At 38.2% G+C, this 21,914-nt stretch overlaps 1 protein-coding gene and 2 long non-coding RNA genes across 4 annotated transcripts in view; all 3 read left to right on the forward strand.

Moving 5' to 3' along the window:
- Positions 1-1,209: 1,209 nt before the first annotated feature.
- Positions 1,210-6,760, forward strand: LOC127864646 (uncharacterized). 2 transcript variants are annotated; one of them, XR_008042173.1, is made up of 4 exons: positions 1,210-3,761; positions 3,918-4,073; positions 4,152-4,814; positions 4,854-6,760. It is a non-coding gene; the product is annotated as an uncharacterized LOC127864646 (long non-coding RNA). The 2 variants fall into 2 exon arrangements; XR_008042174.1 differs by having other exon boundaries at positions 3,957-4,619.
- A 43-nt stretch (positions 6,761-6,803) lies between these two features.
- LOC127864641 (uncharacterized) lies at positions 6,804-11,751 on the forward strand. Its single transcript, XR_008042167.1, has 2 exons — positions 6,804-6,961; positions 8,612-11,751. It is a non-coding gene; the product is annotated as an uncharacterized LOC127864641 (long non-coding RNA).
- A 3,179-nt stretch (positions 11,752-14,930) lies between these two features.
- LOC127865882 (zinc finger protein 729-like) overlaps positions 14,931-21,914 on the forward strand; it is a 69,119-nt gene continuing 62,135 nt past the window's right edge. The window contains exons 1-3 of the mRNA XM_052405926.1: positions 14,931-14,994; positions 20,442-20,630; positions 21,573-21,722. Of these exons, the coding sequence (XP_052261886.1) occupies positions 14,931-14,994; positions 20,442-20,630; positions 21,573-21,722 (403 nt within the window). The remainder of the gene's footprint in view (positions 14,995-20,441; positions 20,631-21,572; positions 21,723-21,914) is intronic.

A 21,914-nucleotide genomic window follows, 5' to 3' on the forward strand; every position in this document is an offset into this window, starting at 1 on the left:
CGGAGGCTGAATTCTTGTTTAGAAGAGACTTCCTTTAAAAGAAAAATTTCGAACAAGCGGAAAGTTTCGTCCCCTGACTAGCCTGTGCGAAATGCACATGCTTATAGGGGCTGACACTTTACGCAAATGCATTAAGCCCAGTTTTCGCATAACGAGGCTTATTGAATGGCGAAGCTGCATGTCATTGAGCAACCAGGTACAATTCATCATTGAGTGACAGTGCAAAATCTCATTGGAGAAAACAGCTGCAATTCATCATTGAATGACAGTGCAAAATGTCATTGAGAAATCAGTGATACATGTAGTAGATATGTCAAGAAGTCCACTACACAATAAAGTGTCTTAGTATTATGTATTTAGTATTATGTATTCATATTGTTTAATAAATATTGTGAAATCAACTACTAGTCTTAAGTTTGGATCTTTCCCTTGGTATAGTCAGTGTTAGAATAGCATTGTTTTAAGTTGACGTGAGCCCACTGACTTTTAGACATGTTCTTCTTTCATGTTGAGCCTTGGGGAACTAACTTTTGGATAGCGATTTCTTAAAACCCCTTATGCAAGATTTTAAGTTGGGTGTTGCATCCTGATAATACTTGAATAGCTAACCTTAATTCGTAAGGTCCCCATGGCGTTGTGGATGTTGTGTCCGTCTAGCGCCCGAGAGGTCACGGGTTCGCACCCCACGTTGGGAATGTTATGTCGATCACCCCCAAAAGACACCCAAGTGCTGCTTTAACCAAGGAAAGGGACTGGAGAGCGTTTCATTAAGCATTGATCTTGCGATGCAATCGAGCTAAAATAAAAAGGTCTTAACATAATATTTCAAACAACATTGTATCAATTTCAGGTCAACGTGCAAGCGGTGTCCCGATTCAGATGGTCGGACCGATTATCTCGAAGGGTCTATTTATAAAGGGGCACCACGACTCAATGACCGCAGAAGGTTTACCAGACTTGCAAGCAAGCATGGATGACATCGCACTCCGGACGATGAAGTACCTGTGCCCATTCTGTGCCAAACCGTTCCCTAGCAAAGGGGCCCTGGCGATGCATGAGAGGGTGCATACCGGCGAGAAACCATTTGAGTGTGAGGTGTGTCACAAAAGGTTCTCCACCAAGGGCAACATGAAAGCCCACATGCTTGTTCACGCCAAGGAACAACTTCTTGAAATTCAAAACCAGAAAATGATGAAGTAGAGAACTTTAACCCATTTATGTCTAGTGGATTCTCCCATCCTTCCAAATTGGATCAATTTATTTCTAAAATTTGGGATGTCTAGTATATTTATTTCTATATTTAGAATATTTCTTACAAAAATTCCTGTAAGCAAACGGGCGTATACCCAGATGAGACGCCGCATGATGCAAGGTCTTTTTTCTAGACGCTAGGCATAAATGGGTTAAATTGTAGGAATTGACTCTAACTTTTGTTGAGTGAGTTAATGATCATGTGAGTTCAGTTTTAAGAATGGATTTAATACTTATCATTTTGAATTATGTGTTTTATCAATCGTTGATATATTTAAGGGATAGATCCAAACGATGTTAACAATCTTCACATTTTTGTTTCATTTAAGCTTATTTTATTTACATATGTATGCATGTAAAGCTCATTCTAGTTTTTACCAAGCATGTGTTGTTTTTTAACTCTTTCAGTGCTGGAACCGAATTTTTAAGGCCTTTGCAAACAGTTTGGATCCAGATGAGACGTGGCGTCTCATCAGGATCCAAACTGTTTGCTATTTTGATAGTATTCTTTAAAAAAAATCGAAGAAAATGCTAATTTTAGAAATTCAGGAGACTACATTTTAGCAGACGACAAATTTCCCAGCATGCAAAGGGTGAGGTCATAGTGTAAATATGCGTTATTGTTCGTTCAATATAAGTTTTTTTTAATACATGCTGTTTGTTGTGAGTTATTTTAAGACTAAAGTAAATTTTTAGAAGAACAATTTCAGGCTTTTTCTAGCTCTTTCCAATAACTTTGTGCAAAATGTTGAATCTGATTTAATAAATAAGCTGTTGTGTTCATATTTATATTGTTATTCACCGAACGAAAACAACGATTGGCATCGTCTATTTATTGATTTGTATAATTCGAGAAAGCCGTGGTCTTAATTTGTAGGAAATACGTACATGATGCTCATAATTATATACTTAGAATATTTTATGAATATATATTTTTTTGGTGTCAATAACTTTTTATAAAAAGACCTTCTCAAATGGTGAGATCTATGTTATTGTCCCCTACCGGTTTCACCGGGGGGACTTATGGTTTGCGCTCTGTATGTCCGTCAGTCTGTCACACTTTTCTGGATCCTGCGATAACTTTAAAAGTTCTTAATATTTTTTCATGATACTTGAAGCTCGGATAGATGGCAATATGGACATTATGCACATCATTTTATTTTGTTCCTACGTCAAAAATTCTGGTTGCTACGGCAACAAATAATAAATTTGTCTGACTTTGGTGGAGCCAATAGGGGACATATATTGCTTGGCAATAGTCTTGTTCATAACATGTGTTATGCACTGGATTTGCATTTCAGCGAGCTGCCATGATTTATTACAGCACATTTGTATTTTTACAGTTATAGCCCTCTCATAGAACACAATTTATTCGGCCGAGGGTATCAACTCAATAGATTTACTTGTTTATAGTTTGTGTTATGCCCGGTGACTGTGTATGCAATGAAGCATTACTTTCTAATGTGCGGTCTTGATTTATTCAAAGACCTATAAAATACATAATAATTCATTAAGTAATTTCTTTATCCGACATCGGCGAAGGGGGATCGGTTACCATACACGCGCGGCCATTTTAACAGCTACGCGCTTGAAGCTAACCACATGACCCTGCCGCGAGATGTTTATGGGATAGCGCGTGGTTTCCCATCCTGGTATTATACGTCTTTTATGTTTTTCAGCACATGGGTCCTACCGCTATGGCAGTGCGAGCGAGTTATCGGCCTTGAGGCTCAACCTGAAGCATATCTGTCAGTATTGCTCCAAGCCCATGTCCTCCAACGCCGCGCTGGAGAGGCATATACGCATCCATACTGGGGAGAAACCGTTTGCCTGCACTGTCTGTGACCATAAGGCTAACACCAAGGGGAACTTGAAGATTCATATGCTCGTTCATTCAAAATTACGTTAACCCTTTGCATGCTGGGAAAGTTGTCGTCTGCTAAAATGTCAGCTGCTTAATTTCTAAAATTAGCATTTTCTTCGATTTTCAAAGAATACTATCAGAATAGCAAACAGTTTGGATCCTGATGAGACGCCACGTTCTGTGGCGTCTCATCTGGATCCAAATTGTTTGCAAAGGCCTTCAAAATTCGGCTCCAGCACTGAAAGAGTTAAATAGTTGTGGAGAAGTGAACAAACTTAATAATTTGTTTTCAGGTTTTACATTTTCCTGTTCAGTGTTATTCATTATTTACAATATGTTGTACAGTAGTTTTAAATTGTTTCCTCATGTTATTCACTTGTTTGCGGAGCTGCCCATAGAATAGGTTAACCTTGTGTTGTATGCACCTCAGCATCTACAGATGATATGAGGCAAATAGCAATTTGCCTATCCGTTCATTTGTTGGTTCATTGCTTAATTTTGTTGTTTTTTTGACGTGACACATTTGGTTTGACATCAATAAGACTTCTTGTAATGCCTTGGGACTTGAATAGATGTTGTCTTTGGACACTAAATATCAGTTTGACCTTGACATTGACATACTTTTGGATTTTGACTGAACCATAAGGTGCGATGTTTTGGTGAACCCTTTTGACTGAACCATACAGTGCGATGTTTTGGTGAACCCTTTTGACTGAACCATTAGGTGCGATGTTTTGGTGAACCCTTTTGACTGAACCATAAGGTGCGATGTTTTGGTGAACCCTATTGACTGAACCATAAGGTGCGATGTTTTGGTGAACCCTTTTGACTGAACCATAAGGTGCGATGTTTTGGTGAACCCTTTTGACTGAACCATAAGGTGCGATGTTTTGGTGAACCCTATTGACTGAACCATAAGGTGCGATGTTTTGGTGAACCCTTTTGACTGAACCATCAAGTGCGATGTTTTGGTGAACCCTTTTGACTGAACCATAAGGTGCAATGTTTTGGTGAACCCTTTTAACTGAACCATAAGGTGCGATGTTTTGGTGAACCCTTTTGACTGAACCATAAGGTGCGATGTTTTGGTGAACCCTTTTGACTGAACCATAAGGTGCGATGTTTTGGTGAACTATATTGACTGAACCATAAGGTGCGATGTTTTGGTGAACCCTTTTGACTGAACCATAAGGTGCGATGTTTTGGTGAACCCTTTTGACTGAACCATTAGGTGCGATGTTTTGGTGAACCCTTTTGACTGAACCATAAGGTGCGATGTTTTGGTGAACCCTATTGACTGAACCATAAGGTGCGATGTTTTGGTGAACCCTTTTGACTGAACCATAAGGTGCGATGTTTTGGTGAACCCTTTTGACTGAACCATAAGGTGCGATGTTTTGGTGAACCCTATTGACTGAACCATAAGGTGCGATGTTTTGGTGAACCCTTTTGACTGAACCATAAGGTGCGATGTTTTGGTGAACCCTTTTGACTGAACCATAAGGTGCGATGTTTTGGTGAACCCTATTGACTGAACCATAAGGTGCGATGTTTTGGTGAACCCTTTTGACTGAACCATCAAGTGCGATGTTTTGGTGAACCCTTTTGACTGAACCATAAGGTGCAATGTTTTGGTGAACCCTTTTAACTGAACCATAAGGTGCGATGTTTTGGTGAACCCTTTTGACTGAACCATAAGGTGCGATGTTTTGGTGAACCCTTTTGACTGAACCATTAGGTGCGATGTTTTGGTGAACCCTTTTGACTGAACCATAAGGTGCGATGTTTTGGTGAACCCTATTGACTGAACCATAAGGTGCGATGTTTTGGTGAACCCTTTTGACTGAACCATAAGGTGCGATGTTTTGGTGAACCCTTTTGACTGAACCATAAGGTGCGATGTTTTGGTGAACCCTATTGACTGAACCATAAGGTGCGATGTTTTGGTGAACCCTTTTGACTGAACCATCAAGTGCGATGTTTTGGTGAACCCTTTTGACTGAACCATAAGGTGCAATGTTTTGGTGAACCCTTTTAACTGAACCATAAGGTGCGATGTTTTGGTGAACCCTTTTGACTGAACCATAAGGTGCGATGTTTTGGTGAACCCTTTTGACTGAACCATAAGGTGCGATGTTTTGGTGAACTATATTGACTGAACCATAAGGTGCGATGTTTTGGTGAACCCTTTTGACTGAACCATAAGGTGCGATGTTTTGGTGAACCCTTTTGACTGAACCATAAGGTGCGATGTTTTGGTGAACCCTTTTGACTGAACCATAAGGTGCAATGTTTTGGTGAACCCTTTTTACTGAACCATAAGGTGCGATGTTTTGGTGAACCCTTTTGACTGAACCATAAGGTGCAATGTTTTGGTGAACCCTATTGACTGAACCATAAGGTGCGATGTTTTGGTGAACCCTTTTGACTGAACCATAAGGTGCGATGTTTTTGTAAACCCTTTTGACTGAACCATAAGGTGCGATGTTTTGGTGAACCCTTTGACTGAACCATAAGGTGCAATGTTTTGGTGAACCCTTTCTCCTTAGAAGCCAAGTGAAAATGGGTATGTGCAAACAGCATAAAACCAGAACAGCCTGTGAGTTACTCACTGTCTGTTCAGGTTTTATGCTGTTTGCTGTTCATCAGTACCTAAGGGTTGGAATAGAGGCCTTAAAAACTTGAATACAGTAAGAAAGGTCTTTAATTAATGATAACTTTCTAAGGGACTACACATGCGTGAAAATGCGTATCTAAGAGGTAAAGGGGTAAATCATCACGACTTTTTTCGTGTCAAACTTCGAAGGTTCGATACTTGAAAGGATAATATATGTGAACACTATTAACACACACACACATCACATCACATCACCTGACAAATACTTGAATAGATGCGCATGTTTGTCTGTGACCACTATTAAAGGGTCCTTTTCACAGATTTTGGCATGTTTTGAAATTTGTCAGTAAATGTTTTCTATTGATAAATGTAAACATTTGCTATAAAAAGCTCCAGTAAAATATCAAGAATAAAACTTAAAAAAGAAGAAAAAAAGTAACCTTCAACAGGGCTTGACTTGAACCACTGATCCCTGGAGTCCTGGAGTGACAAGTCTTAACACTTAAACCTCTCGACTATTCTCCCGCATTCAAAGAAAGTTGTATTTTATACTAATATAAACAACAGAAATCTCCAAATTATTCAATGGTTTCGCGTTGCAACACTTTGTAATTTTCAGGTTTTTAAATCTTCAAAAGATGCATTTAATGGCTGTCTTAGAGCATGGTAAATGTTCAGTATTACTGTTTCCTCCCAAATATCATAACTAAATCGAAAATGTTTGAATCTGAAACAACTTTTTTAAACTTTGTCAATTTACCAAAACGTGAAAAGGCCCCTTTAACACACTCACAATACCTTACCTGACAAAGCTTCTACTTGGGGCATGTAATGCTTTTATTTTATGCAGCATCCTATTTGAAATATGTTGGTTTCCATAGACTTGAAAGTATAATTGTTTGGTTGTTATCATTATGTAATATTTCTCGCAATGTCAATCATTTTATGTAATGCACATGTATGTAAATAAATAACAATTTGAGCAATTTTATGTTATGCACATGTATGTAAATAAATAACAATTTGAGCGATATGTGTATTGATTTCTTCTTCCCTATTTCTACACTTGCTTTCTGTTAACACATTTTTATATCTCAATATTTTGTCCGATCTAAGAGACACATTGAATACATGTCTTTTAAACAAATCACTACCATTGTCTTTTTCTCTTACAGATTATCATGCCATTTTCCTCGACTACTGCTCTTAGATGGAATGTCAGAATTTCGGTCAGCCTTCCTGTAGAGCTGTAAACTTTTTATGCCCCCCTTCGAGGAGAGGGGGTATATTGCTTTGCTCATGTCGGTCGGTCTGTTGGTCGGTCAGTCTGTTGGTCCGTCCACCAGGTGGTTGTCAGACGATAACTCAAGAACGCTTGGGCCTAGGATCATGAAACTTCATAGGTTCATTGATCATGACTCGCAGATGACCCCTATTGATTTTCAGGTCACTAGGTCAAAGGTCAAGGTCACAGTGACCCGAAATAGTAAAATGGTTTCCGGATGATAACTCAAGAACGCTTAGGCCTAGGATCATGAAACTTGATAGGTAGATTGATCATGACTCGCAGATGACCCCTATTGTTTTTCAGGTCACTAGGTCAAAGGTCAAGGTCACAGTGACCCAAAATAGTAAAATGGTTTCCGGATGATAACTCAAGAATGCTTAGGCCTAGGATCATGAAACTTGATAGGTAGATTGATCATGACTCGCAGATGACCCCTATTGTTTTTCAGGTCACTAGGTCAAAGGTCAAGGTCACTATGACCCGAAATAGTAAAATGGTTTCTGGATGATAACTGAAGAACGCTTAGTCCGAGGATCATGAAACTTGATAGGTAGATTGATCATGACTCGCAGATGACCCCTATTGATTTTCATGTCACTAGGTCAAAGGTCACGGTCACGGTGACCCGAAATAGTAAAATGGTGTCCAGATGATAACTCAAGAACGCTTATAGCTAGGATCATGAAACTTCATAGGTACATTGATCATGACTGGCAGATGACCCCTATTGATTTTCAGGTCACTAGGTCAAAGGTCAAGGTCACAGTGACAAAAAACATATTCACACAATGGCTGTCACTACAACGGAGAGTCCACATGGGGGGCATGCATGTTTTACAAACAGCCCTTGTTATTATACCACCAATGCCTTATATCAGAAAATATATCTTATACCTGGATAGGGCTGAACATTCCAATAATTTTCAGCAGGTTTCAGATTAAATGTTTTATTTATTACTGCATCCACTGTACCTTTAATGGTTGATTTCAGATTGCTTATGCCATTTACCGCTAACTTTACCACTGCTCCATTGTTTTCAGGAACTACTTTGTTGTGTTCTTCAAATATAATGTCACCACTTACTCATATCATTAACAATTTCTTAGATCACAGGTGCCTTTTTACCGCTAACTAAACCGCAACGCTAACTTAACCCATTTATGCCTAGTGAACTCTCCCAATCTTCTAAATTGGATCAATTTATTGCCAAAATTAGGGATGTCTAGTATATTTATTTCTATATTTAGAATATTTCTTACAGAAATTCCTTTAAGCAAGCAGCGCAGACCCTGATGAGACGCCGCATCATGTGGCGTATCATCTGGATCTACGCTGTTTGTCAAGGCCTTTTTCCCAGACGCTAGGCATAAATGGGTTAAAGTTTGAAAGATGACACTAGTTCTAAGGCCTTTTTCTAGACGCTAGGCATAAATGGGTTAACCGCACACCATTTGTTTTCAAAGTAAACTCCGTGTCATACCTCTTGTGTAACTCTACCCATCCTTTGTTTTCAAGTTCAACTTCGTTGTCGACCTTTTGCATAATAGATGTAACTCTACCATTTACGCATACCATTACATATCATTTCAGATCATCTACGCATCCTGCAGCACTTGGAGCTGATGAGACAGCAGCGAGAGTTATCCCCGATGGCCCTGGCCCTGAATCTGAAGCACAAATGCCCCCATTGCAGCAAGGTGATGGCTAGCAGGTACGCGCTAGAGATGCACATCCGGGTCCATACGGGCGAGAAGCCATACGCCTGTCACTTGTGTGACCATAAGGCCAACACCAAGGGAAATCTCAAGAAACACATGCTAGTGCATGCGAAAGACACGGACGGCATGCTTAAATAATAAGCAACAGATGCGATTGATTGTTATTTGAAGTGTGAACACATTTCTATGTGTGAAAATATGGGCGATGTGTTTAACCCATTTATGCCTAGTGTCTTCATAAAAGGCCTTGGCAAACAGCGTAGACCCAGATTTGACGCCACATGATGCGGCGTTTCATCAGGGTCTGCACTGTTTTATTAAAGGAATTTCTGTAAGAAATATTCTAAATATAGAAATAAATATACTTGACATCCCTTATTTTGGAAATAAATTGATCTAATTAAGAAGGATGGGAGAGTCCACTAGGCATAACTGGGTTAAACAATTTGCATGTAGTCGTTAGCTCACCTGAGCGCTTAGTGTATGTAAAAATATGCAAAGTGAGTAGAAGTTATTTTTTTATATCTCACTTGAGTACATAGGGAGCTTGTGGGAGCTTTAAGGGTACAGTGTTGTCCTGCGTCTGTCAGTAAGTGCTTGCGTCTATAAATTGTTTTCTTCAAAATACTTTTTTTCCTCAACCTTTTGACAGATTTTAACAAAACTTCACATGAATGATTATTGGGTGACACTTTTTAAAATATAGTTTTGGTCTGCTGCATTTGTAGGTCACATGACATAAAATATGTGTTAAAAATGAAAACGTTAAAAATCTCTGAAACCACAAGGATAAGAGGTTAAATATATGGTGTGTAACATTGTCTTGTGGTCATTAACCAGGTTTTCCGAAGGAAAAAACTGGTTATTAGATTGGCGAATGCGGGTGGGCTGGCTGGCTGGCGGGCTGGCTGGCGAGCTGGCGGGCTGGCGGAATAAGCTTGTCCGGGCCATAACTATGTCGTTCATTGTCAGATTTTGAAATCATTTGGCACATTTGTTCACCATCATTGGACGGTGTGTCGCGCGAAATAATTACGTCGATATCTCCAAGGTCAAGGTCACACTTTGAGTTCAAAGGTCAAAAATGGCCATAAATGAGCTTGTCCGAGCCATAACTATGTCGTTCATCGTCAGATTTTAAAATCATTTGGCACATTTGTTCACCATCATTGGACGGTGTGTCGCGCGAAATAATTACGTCGATATCTCCAAGGTCAAGGTCACACTTTGAGTTCAAAGGTCAAAAATGGCCATAAATGAGCTTGTCCTGGCCATAACTATGTCATTCATTGTGAGATTTTAAAATCATTTGGCACATTTGTTCACCATCATGGGACGGTGTGTCCCACGAAAGAATCACGTCAATATCCAATGTCAAGGTCGCCACGACTAAAAATAGATTTAAAAAAAAAAAAAAATTACAAAGGGGGTTAATTTTTTTTGGTCATTTCAAAAGTTCAGTTTGAGTTTTCTCCCTTTATCAGATTTTTTTTTCACAATGAAAACCTGGTTTTGTGACAATTTTGTCCCTTGTTTTATACTTAGTTTGTTTTAATTATGCCCTCGGTTCGAAACTGGTCATCCCCAGGGGTCAGGCTAGTTGTATAGACTTAAATAGTGAATAAATTTTAAACTCTTCTCTGGAACCACACGGGCCAGAGTTTTACAATTGTGTGAGTAACTGTTGGTTCTCTACCAAGTTTATTCAAATCATTACCCTTTGTTCTTAATTGACTTCGCCATAGGGGTTACTTGTTTTCCGTATACATGTATGTATGTATTAAAAATCTTCGTTATGAAACCGCAAGGCACCAAGTTTTTTTTTGCATGTCACATAATGCAATCCTCTTCTGAGTTTGTTTAAATAATAGCCCACAGGTCGAACCTGACCATGCCCCAGAGGTCATATGATCTACATGTACTATAGTTAATAACCTCAAACATCCCTGAAACAGCAAGGTTCAGTTTTCAGTAAGTGATATTAAACATTTTATGGGTTTCGTAAAATCCTTCCCCTGGGGTAGAACTTAACCACGCCCCAGGGGCCACATGGTTTATATTGACTTTTTATGCCCCTTGATCGAAAGATCGGGGGCATATTGTTTTTGGCCTGTCTGTCTGTGTGTCATTTATTGTATGTGTGTGTCCTAAAACTTTTAACTTGTTAAATTTTTGCAAAAACTTTTGCATTATTGAAGATAGCAACTTGATATTTGGCATGCATGTGTATCTCATGGAGCTGCATATTTTGAGTGGTTAAAGGTCAAGGTTAAGGTCATCCTTCATGGTCAAAGGTCAAATATATGGCTTGAAAGCGGCTCAATAGGGGGCATTGTGTTTTTGACAAACACATCTCTTATTTTTACACATTTTTTCTATGAATCCGCAATGGTTTTTAGCTTAATATTTGGTGTGTAAATTCGTTTGGTGGTCCTATAAAAGTTTATTTTAACAATGCCGATGGGGTCAAAGTTGGCTCCGCCTTTGGGGTAACTAGTTTTCATTTATGTATGTTTTGAAAACTTTTAAAATCTTTTCTTAAACCGCAAAAAGGGGTGTTTGGCATATAGCATCGTATGGTGGATCTCTAACACTAACAGGTTTGTTCAAATTATGCCGCTGGGGTCAAAACAAACAATGCCGCAGTGGTCATATAACTAGGGTCGATTCATAGTTAGTAGAGCTGTAGAATTTGTTGAAAGCATTGTGTAAAAAGTTTTGTTTTTGAGTTTTTCTTGATGCACACAATCATTTTATTTCACTATTGATACAATTGTATTTAAATGCATTCATGCACACGATGCTGTCATGGGTTGTCTGTGTGCGTTTGTTATTATTCTCACATGTTTATTTTGCTATAGTTAGGTTTTTGATGATAGATTTTAATGAATGGTTATGTAGAAATTACCAAAACGAACGTCTTTACATACGTTTTGTTCCTCTGTAATGTTGTATATATTGTGTAGGAAATGTAATAATACAAGTATTTTGATATTAAAATGTTGTCATGTATGTTAGGTGGAGTTTCTTCTTCTCACTGTTGGGTCCTTTATCTTGTATAACATATATATTTTTTCAAACCTTTCAAAATTATAAGTGCATTCTTCACTTCAAAACAGATTTACCTGTGCTAATGCAAAACTTGATTAAGAATGAATACCATTCTTTTGCTTATTTAAAGATTGTCAATGTACACATATTGACGTATTTCTTGTCAAAATCAGTATCCGAATTATTTTGGAATAATTAAAAAGCTGCACATCATGTGCCACTAAGTTTTTATCTTCTTGCAGCCAAATGTAGGATGCTAGTGTTTGGGTCAGTTTAACCCATTTATGCCTAGTGGACTCTCCCATCTTTCAAAATTGGATCAATTTATTTCCAAAGTTAGGGATGTCTAGTATATTTATTACTATATTTAGAATTTTTCTTACAGAAATTCCTTTAAGCAAACAGCGTAGACCCTGATGAGACGCCGCATCATGCGACTTGACTGTGGTAAAGCATAAGAATGGTGTTATTGATGTGTGTCCACTCGCCTTTTGTTGGATTTCTAATATATTTCAGACTACCCCAGTACAGCAAAGTCGTCATACATTAAGCACGCAACGTGTCGATTTTGTGGGAAGAGATTTTTGACTCCCTCGGAAGTCATGGTGCACGAGAGGATCCATACGGGGGAAAAGCTCTTCCAATGTACCGCGTGCCCGTATTGCTGCACCACCAAGTCAAACCTTAAAAAGCATATGGTGAAACACCTGGTACTGCCATAAGGTCGCCTTAGTGGATATGGTGACCGCCTATCGACCGGAAGGTCACGGATTCTCCACTGTGGAGCGCTCTTTGGATCTACCCCAAAGAAACTAAGTACCGGTTTTACCCAGGAAACCGACTCAATAGCGTTTCAATAAGCTGTCGGATTTCGAGATCAAATAAATATGGTTTAACTAAAGTTTAAACTAACGCACTATGCATTAACGGTCAGACTAAAGGGTCTGACAATGTTCTATATAACGTACGTTATATATAGGATCTTGCATGAGTGGTCGTTTTGTATTGAATTTATTAAACGAGTCATCTAAACAAAAATAAAAACGAGGCTTGCCGAGTTTTTATCTTTATTTAGATAACGAGTTTAATAAATTCAATACAAAATGACCACAAATCTAAGATTCTATTTATAACATGACCAACAATTTTTTTCTTTATTTTATGCTCTTTTCACCTTTGTATTCACATTGTAAAAGAGTTTAACTGAAGAAATCCACTGGAATAATGACGTCATTTCGTCACAAAAATGACGTCATTTCACAGTTACATAACTAGTGTAATAACACCCGTGTAATAAACAAAATTGAGCGTTACGTTATTTCACTCCTTAAACGTGAGTCATGTTATAAGCGTGTATAATGAACGTTTGAGGTTTGTTTAATAATTAAAAAGTAATACAGAATATAGAAGTATTAATCATGTTTTTGAAGAGATGGAGGAAAAGAGAATAAGTAAACTGTGTGTTTTACGTTTTTTTAAATAGAGCAAGTGATTTTATGTTAAAATCAAAGTGTCTTATGTACGTAGATCATTGGAAACATGACGCGGCGCATGTATTGTTTGTTTCAGATGTGTGATTGCGACTTTGTGAACGCCATTGGTTCACAAAATATGTCAAACACATTTTATGAAAATGTGTAATGTTTATGAACTAAAAAAGGAACAACAAACCAACATCAACAGAAACAATAAAACGCTACTTTGTTCGTGGAAATCTATTAAAATGAAATACATGCACCTATAGTGAACGGCGAATAGTTGTTTATGGCAAAAGTCGTGTACGATGAATAGTTAGTAATGTACGGCGAATAGTTGCAGCGAATTGGCATTTTAACACTAGTGTGATAATTTATTATAATCAAATAATATAGTGAAACCATTCCCTTAAACTGCTATTTTTTATGTCCCCCACTATAGTAGTGGGGGACATATTGTTTTTGCCCTGTCTGTTGGTCTGTTGGTTGGTTGGTTGGTTGGTTGGTTGGTTGGTTGGTTGGTTGGTTGGTTTGCGCCACATTTAACATTTGCAATAACTTTTGCAATATTGAAGATAGCAACTTGATATTTGGCATGCATATGTATCTCATGGAGCTGCACATTTTAAGTGGTGAAAGGTCAAGGTCATCCTTCAAGGTCAAAGGTCAAATATATGGGTCAAAATCGCTCATTTAATGTACACTTTTGCAGTATTTCAATATTCAAGATAGCAACTTGATATTTGGCATGCATGTGTATCTCATGGAGCTGCACATTTTGAGTGGTGAAAGGTCAAGGTCAAGGTCATCCTTCAAGGTCAGATGTCAAATATATGTGGCCAAAATCGCTAATTTTATGAGTACTTTTGCAATATTGAAGATAGCAACTTGATATTTGGCATGCATGTGTATCTCATGGAGCTGCACATTTTGAGTGGTGAAAGGTCAAGGTCAAGGTCATCCTTCAAGGTCAAATATATGGTTCAAAATTGCTCATGTAATGTCACTTCTGCAATATTAAAGCTAGCAATTTTATATTTGAAATGCATGTGTATCTCATGGAGCTGCACATTTTGAGTGGTGAAGGGTCAAGGTCATCATTCAAGGTCAAACATCATATAGGGGTCAAGGTCATCCTTCAAGGTCAAACATCATATAGGGGGACATTGTGTTTCACAAACACATCTTGTTAGTGTTTGCAAATACCATTTTCAGGCGAAAGCTCGTTCTGATTTATGATCCAAACATACACCGCGGGATCACGTTACACCAAACATACACCGCGGGATTACGTTACACTTGTTGCGCTTTTTAAAATAGAATCTATCCACAATATTGAGTTATACTAAAGAGGAGAAACCAGAATGAAGTATATGCCACTGCAAACCGGATTGTGAATACGGTCTACCCCTAAACCCAGGGATCCTAATTACATGGGTTTGATAGAATTATTGCGTCGATGACCATATTATAAGTCTATGCTTGTTGTGGTATTTGGGGTGAGGGAAAGGTAGAGATGCAATGCAAAAGAAAACAGCATGTGGACATAATCATGAGTTAGAGTGAAACGCGTGAATTTAGGGTAGACAATTTTGAGTGATAGAGGCACTTCAATAAAGGCATTCCATACAATTTTCCTTATTAGTTTGTCTCCCTATTTCAGAAATGGATGAGTCGCTGGGTGTTTCTGGCCTTGAAGAGAGCATCCGCGCAGTGCATTCGTGTCAGTGTGGGTATTACTCCACTGACAAGTCGAACTATAACAAACACGTGAAACGATGCAGATGGCATACACCTGGACCACGAACAAGCACTTTTGCAAAGCAGCAAACCATTGCCCAGGCGAGTACAAGCACATCTGTAGGTGTAGTACAGCAACAAACATGCAAGGATCCGATTCCGTCGAAAACTCTGTTGATGTGTGAAACGTGCGGCAAAAACTATAAAACTAAATATAGTCTAAATTTACACATTAAATCTAAACACAGTAACAGCTTTAAACACAAATGTTCTTTGTGTGAAAAGACATTCAATCAAAGTGTGCAGTATAGGTTTCACTGCGCAACGCACCTGAAGGTATCGATAGACAAATGTCCTCATTGTAATGCATCATTCTCATCTCATGGATCATTGAGTCGTCATTTAAAGACATGCATAAAAAACACGGACTCCTTTGAAAGGTTTGAATGCGATAAGTGCGATGCGACGTTCCCTCAAAGGTCTAGACTTCGATATCACCAGCGCGGAAAGCACGAGGAGAAGCGCTACACATGTGAGGGCTGCAGTAAGACATTTGCCTGGAGATCCAGTCTTAACGTTCACTCTAAGCACTGTCCTTCGAACGTGGCTTGAATGTTGTTTTGACATGTGGGTAAGGCCAAAAAAAGGTCCGTTCTGGTCTCCTTGAAAAAAAAACAGGGTTGGTAGGCAGGGATTTGTTTTTCGGTACTAGAATGGAAGGCTATTATAATAAGAAATATATATATAACCTAGGTGTGAGTGAGCATTAGCTCTATACTTTATTTGTATGTGTTAAACATCAGGGAATGTCATCAGTTTAATCAGTATTATTCATCATTATATATAATTTCTTTTTATCTTCGAGACATCAGACAATATTTTACAAGAGTTATATGTCGTAAACGCCCCATTTTTTTTGGTTAGTTTTGTTTTGTTTTGGTCATGAAGTGATAGAGATCTCTATCTTGGTCCCCACTGTAGAGCTCTTTCTGAATGGTTCTGCAGTTGTTACTCGACCAACATGCGGAGAGAGTAAAAAATTGTCCCATTGGGATCCTTTTATTGAACTTAAGATTATATAACCTGTTGCATAGTTAATATATTGAATTCATGTTTGTGCTCAGGGGTGGTATTCATGAAACATCTTAAGTCATTTCCTAAATAATTTCACTTAAGTTTAAAATTACAATGTTTTGTATTTCTTTACTAAATAAGGAAACACATGTTTTTTTGGTATTCCTAAAATAACATTGGCATAATGATGTTATTTTAAAGTATATCTTGATGCCAATCTATTGCAATATGAAATAAAACACTTAAGAAAATTTCCCAATTTAAGGATAAGAATAAAATTTAACTTAAGATACTTCTGGAATACGACCCCATGGGTGTAAGCTTATTTGAATGATCGCCTTAAAACATTTACTTCTCAATGGAATTATAAAATGGACGTTTAAAGGAATTTGAGGGTGGTATTATTTCCCGAATGTCAATGGTTGATATGATCGAGACCGCCGCATGAAACTGAACTGAGATCAGACGAACACACGTGTCTATCAACTCTTCTAACTTAACCCATTTATGCCTAGTGGACTCTCCCATCCTCCTAAATTGGATCAATTTATTTCCAAAATTAGGGATGTCTAGTATATTTATTTCTATATTTAGAGTATTTCTTACAGAAATTCCTTTTGAAGCAAACAGCGCAGACCCTGATGAGACGCCGCATCATGCCTCATCTGGATCTACGCTGTTTGCCAAGGCCTTTTTTCTAGACGCTAGGCATAAAGGGGTTAAGATTGTTGTTCTTGCAGCTTTTTGGTGATGAGACTTCAATTGGTCTAATTAACATAGACCAAATTAACATAATTAATCTCGTTCGAAAAAGAAGTACTTAAAGAGAAGCTGGAGGTACGTCCTTTTCGATCGAGGCCGACGATATAATACTTAAGATTTGTACTTGTGACAGCGGACCGATAACTCTGCTTTCTGAATAAAATGGTGTATGTGCGCATAAGACGCATCTCGATTAGGCTCAAAGACGCTTCAAATAAGTACCCTGACGATTTTCGTATTGAAAATTGTTCGAAATAATCCTTCGGTGACAATTGAATGCTTGCTATGATTATGCTTTTTATATTGCATATAAACGTCGGCCTCGATCGAATTCAAAAATGACGCACCTCCAGCTTCTCACAAGCTGGAGGTACTTCTTTTTCGAACGAGACCGACAATATGTAGTACACGACTAAAACTTTGTTGTGCAATTGCTATTCTTTTGCGTGTTTGATTTGTTCATTCAAAAAGAATTTCAGAATAAATGGCTTCCAAATCCATATTTGTTTTTTTTATATTTCTTATGTGCACATGACAGTCAAACATGATCGTTTTAATGTGTTTCATTTGTTTCTGCATTTCCACTTGTTCCAAAATAGACGATTTGCACCCAATTAGGATATAAACATATCTCAAATAGGGGAAAATGTCACCGATGAAAATAATCCCGTTCAGGGACCCCCTTCTTCTGCATTGTGGGTTACCAAACTTAAAACTATTCGCCATACATAATTTTATTTTGCTATACGCCGTACACATCAGGTTCTATTCGCCGTACACAATACTAAGTTTATATTTTAGCCAAACAGTTGCATACTAACTAGATTTTTGGGCTGAAGATTGCAAAAACCGATAGTTTTTATAATTGTATTTGCACACCATTGGAAAATTCGGCATAATTAGTATATTTTCCTCGGACAAAAGCGAAAAAGATGTCCCAATGAACTTAACTTTCGGTACCAGGTAGCTGATGATTGATCTATTTCAACACTCAAATGTATTAATAAAGAACTCCAACTACTTACGATAGAAGTTTGATATGTCCACTATTAATTTGTCACACAGTTTTTGGCAAACGTTTGCGATAAAAATGGTACATCTTATTCTTTTCACGAGCACTACCTCTTGGGTGATGTTTACTTTCGCTTCGCTGTTCATCTATTTCCGTTGATGATGATAGACGGTGTTATTCAGATAAATGTGTTTGATATTGAACAGGTCAATAAATGGCGGCACCAGGAAATTGACTCAACAATAGGCCCAGTAAGTCAGGAACGAACTGGCCCTTGGGCTTATGCCCTCGGGCCATTATCGTGTTGCCTGGGCTATTATAATAATAATAATCTATTTATTTTCTGAATGTAACTCATCAAGACGACACATCGATACAAAGTCATGCAAACAGTTTAACAATGGCAATCAAACTTTCAATAAGGCCTTCAAACAACTATGGTATGTATAATGCATTTCTGCATTATCATTCGAAACATGTAGACTTTGACGGGCATAAGAGTAGTGTAACAGTGATATAGAAGTGTCATAAAAAGCAAATCTATTACATGACTTCTCTTAAATTATTAATTTCTCTTTCAATATTGAAATAGTTTCAAGGAACAATTATTTATTTACAGAAAGTATTTAAGAATATTAATTTCTTGTTGATTACATTTTCCCATATGCACACACTCTCACGCAGGCACGCTCTCTCTCACACACACACACACACACACACACACACACACACACACACACACACACACACACACACACACACACACACACACACACACACACACACACACACACACACACACACACACACACACACACACACACACACACACACACACACACACACACACACACACACACACACACACACACACACACACACACACACACACACACACACACACACACACACACACACACACACACACACACACACACATGTGTTATATGTGTAGAAGAGTAGGGTGACGTGTAAGGAACAATTACAATGCCTTGCTTTACGAGTTCGTTTTTATAGCGACTCGGTAAAGTGTCTGTTACGGAACCGGGTGGGCCCGGGTACAATACCCATTGTGGTTTGGGATTTTTCGAGCTGCGTTACACAATCGCGACAGTGACTTTATTTTAATTATTGTTTCAGTCTTTGAAGTGAACATGGATTCTGGCACAAGCGACACGAGGTTCGCCTGCAGCTATTGTGGCAAGATGTTCACATGCAACGCTAAGTTACAGACTCACGTTCGCTCTCACAACACGCACGTCTGCACTTACTGCGGCAAGGCTTTCCCAAGCAACTGGAAGTTACAGACACACAGGCGCACTCACACCGGGGAAAAACCTTTCGAATGCACCGTGTGCCACAAACGATTTGTAACGAAATGGTCGCTTCAAGGACATACGGCGACACAACACTATAATGGTCGCTGAAAGGACATACGGCGACACAACACTATACTGGTCGCTGAAAGGACATACGGCGACAAAACACTTTACTGGTCGCTGAAATGACAAACGACGACACGACAGTTTGATGGTCGCTGCAAGGACATACGGCGACACAACACTATACTGGGAAACATGAGTGAAAGAATTCGCATTTTGATGTTGACCTTTGTAAATTGAAGTTGTTTGTTAGGATCATGCACGTATAAATGAATTGGTCGCAATATGGCGACACAACACTTGTTGTGAATTACTGGGAAACCCAGTTTTACATCGACTTGTGAAAAACGAAGTTGACTGTTTTGTTTTTACATTTTCATTTTTTAAATGTTGGCTTGTCATATAATGTTTAGTGATACTTTTTTCAAGTTTTCATTTACATTGATATTTATCTTTTTAAAATTGATGTTATTGGTTTTTGTTTAGAGATTTGGTATATTTTGAAGTGTGTCGTTCAATACTTAAACTTTACAGATGAAGGCATTTGAACTTGAGAGTTCAGTACAATGAACACAGTTCTATACATGCAGAATAAAAGTTGTGCTATTCGTATACGGGTTCCTGTGTGAAAATTCTACCATCATTACTGCCCGGTCATTTCATGAATCTGTTCAATGATTTGTCAGCAATGTAAATAATTCCATATTGTTTAATAGTCTCTCGTTACAAACGCTTGATAACTGTTATTTCTTATGATATCGATTGTTTGTATAGTTTAACGCTATATTATTACGCTTCTTTATGTACGCTGTATTTTATTATTGGGATCAGTGATATTCATTAGGAAATGTTTTAAGTTTTCTGCTCGCCGTTATGCGTAACTATCCTCCTTACAAAATGAGCCTTGTTCTGAGAAAACTGGGCTTAATGCATGTGCGTAAAGTGTCGTCCGAGCTTAGTCTGTGCTGTCCGCATAGGCTAATCAGGGACGACACTTTCCGCTTTTATGGTACTTGTAGTTTCAAGAAAGTTAAGGCGGAAAGTGTCGTCCCTGATTAGACTGTGCGGACTGCACAGGCTAATCTGGGACGGCACTTTACGCACATGCATTAAGCCCAGTTTTCTCAGAACAAGGCTAAAATATATGCAATGCATGATACATCCACTGCGTCAATTGCTATTAATTTTCTTTCGCGTTTGTTTCAGGCCTTCGCGTGAATGTGGATTCAGAAACAGCCACCAAGGTGTTCGTCTGCAGCTACTGCCGTAAGATATTCCCTAGCAACTGGAAACTCAATCGGCACGTGCGCGTACACACCGGCGAACTGCCTTTCCAGTGTGCCGTCTGCCTCAAACGGTTTGCTAGGAAAGAGACTCTAAACAAACACATGGTTCTACACATTACTTGAATTATTTGCCTTTTGCGCTAATTTGCCTCACCGCTGTTTTGATGTCGTGACGTCATTTACTGTTTATGTGTTGTTGTTTTACGTCAATATACTATTGTTTTGCTTGTTTGTAAAGGAAATGTAGTCATTTGGTAATTAAAAAAAAACTATTTTGATGAAATATATCTGGAAAGAGTGAGCCATTTTCTGTGTCTATTGAATTATCAGGTCAATGAACATTCTGAAATAACAAAAAATACGCGCGTGTTTGCGTGCGCGCGCATGCGTGCGTAGGGGATGTGTGAATAAATAATAAACGTGGTGCTGCTTGGTTAAAGCCTATTGTCATATATTTTTATCTGTAAGCTTTAGAACGGTCTCTTGGGGATACTCCGACAATGTCACGCAGTAGGTTTGGTTTCAGTGTGTACTAGCAATATGATGCACTAAACTATAGAACTTAAATAATTTATATACTTTCGTTTAATGTTGTTATTTTCAATTGTGCTGTTATAATTCATAATAAAAATGGCTCAGAAATCATTCTGACTTTCACTAGACTTCATATTTACATATGTCCGAACAATTAAATAAATGTTTGTTATATATTTTTATAATAATAATATCCATACAGTATATAAAGATTGTATTTATTATGGCGCCATAAAAAGTTTTTTTAATAATAACCACACTTATATAATAATAGTATTTCTGCGGACGTGAATATGTGTTATAATTATAAAAAACTTTATAATAATCATATAATTTTCACCGTTTATGTTTCCATCAATAGGCATGTGGGTACGTACCCCAAAATTTCGCCCAGTACCTCTCTCCTTGGTAAAACCGATTGCACCCAGCTCCACCCATGGTCAAGTTTTAGACAAATGTTAATGTTTAAACTTAAACATATATTTTAACACTCCTCATATGTTTATATTTCTTTCAGCTGTAGACACACGCTGGGCTTCCGGTTTCGCCACCAAAGTATTTGTATGCGACTACTGCGGCAAGATGTTACCTAACAAATGGAAGTTGGCAGACCACGTCCGAACTCACACCGGGGAAAAACCTTTCGAGTGCGCCGTATGTCACAAGCGTTTGTCTTCGAAAAGATCTCTGGCATATCACATGAGGAAACATAGTTCGTGAATAACATACGTCTTATTTTGCCTAAACACGGCAACATAATTATTGTGCTATGCAAGTGTGAATTAATACAGTGTTTTGTGGCACATACATGTAACATCAGAAACGTATTTCATCGTTTCGCGACATTGTATGCTCGCAT

Source organism: Dreissena polymorpha, chromosome 1 (assembly GCF_020536995.1).
Source record: "Dreissena polymorpha isolate Duluth1 chromosome 1, UMN_Dpol_1.0, whole genome shotgun sequence".
Classification (NCBI taxonomy): Eukaryota; Metazoa; Mollusca; class Bivalvia; order Myida; family Dreissenidae; genus Dreissena; species Dreissena polymorpha.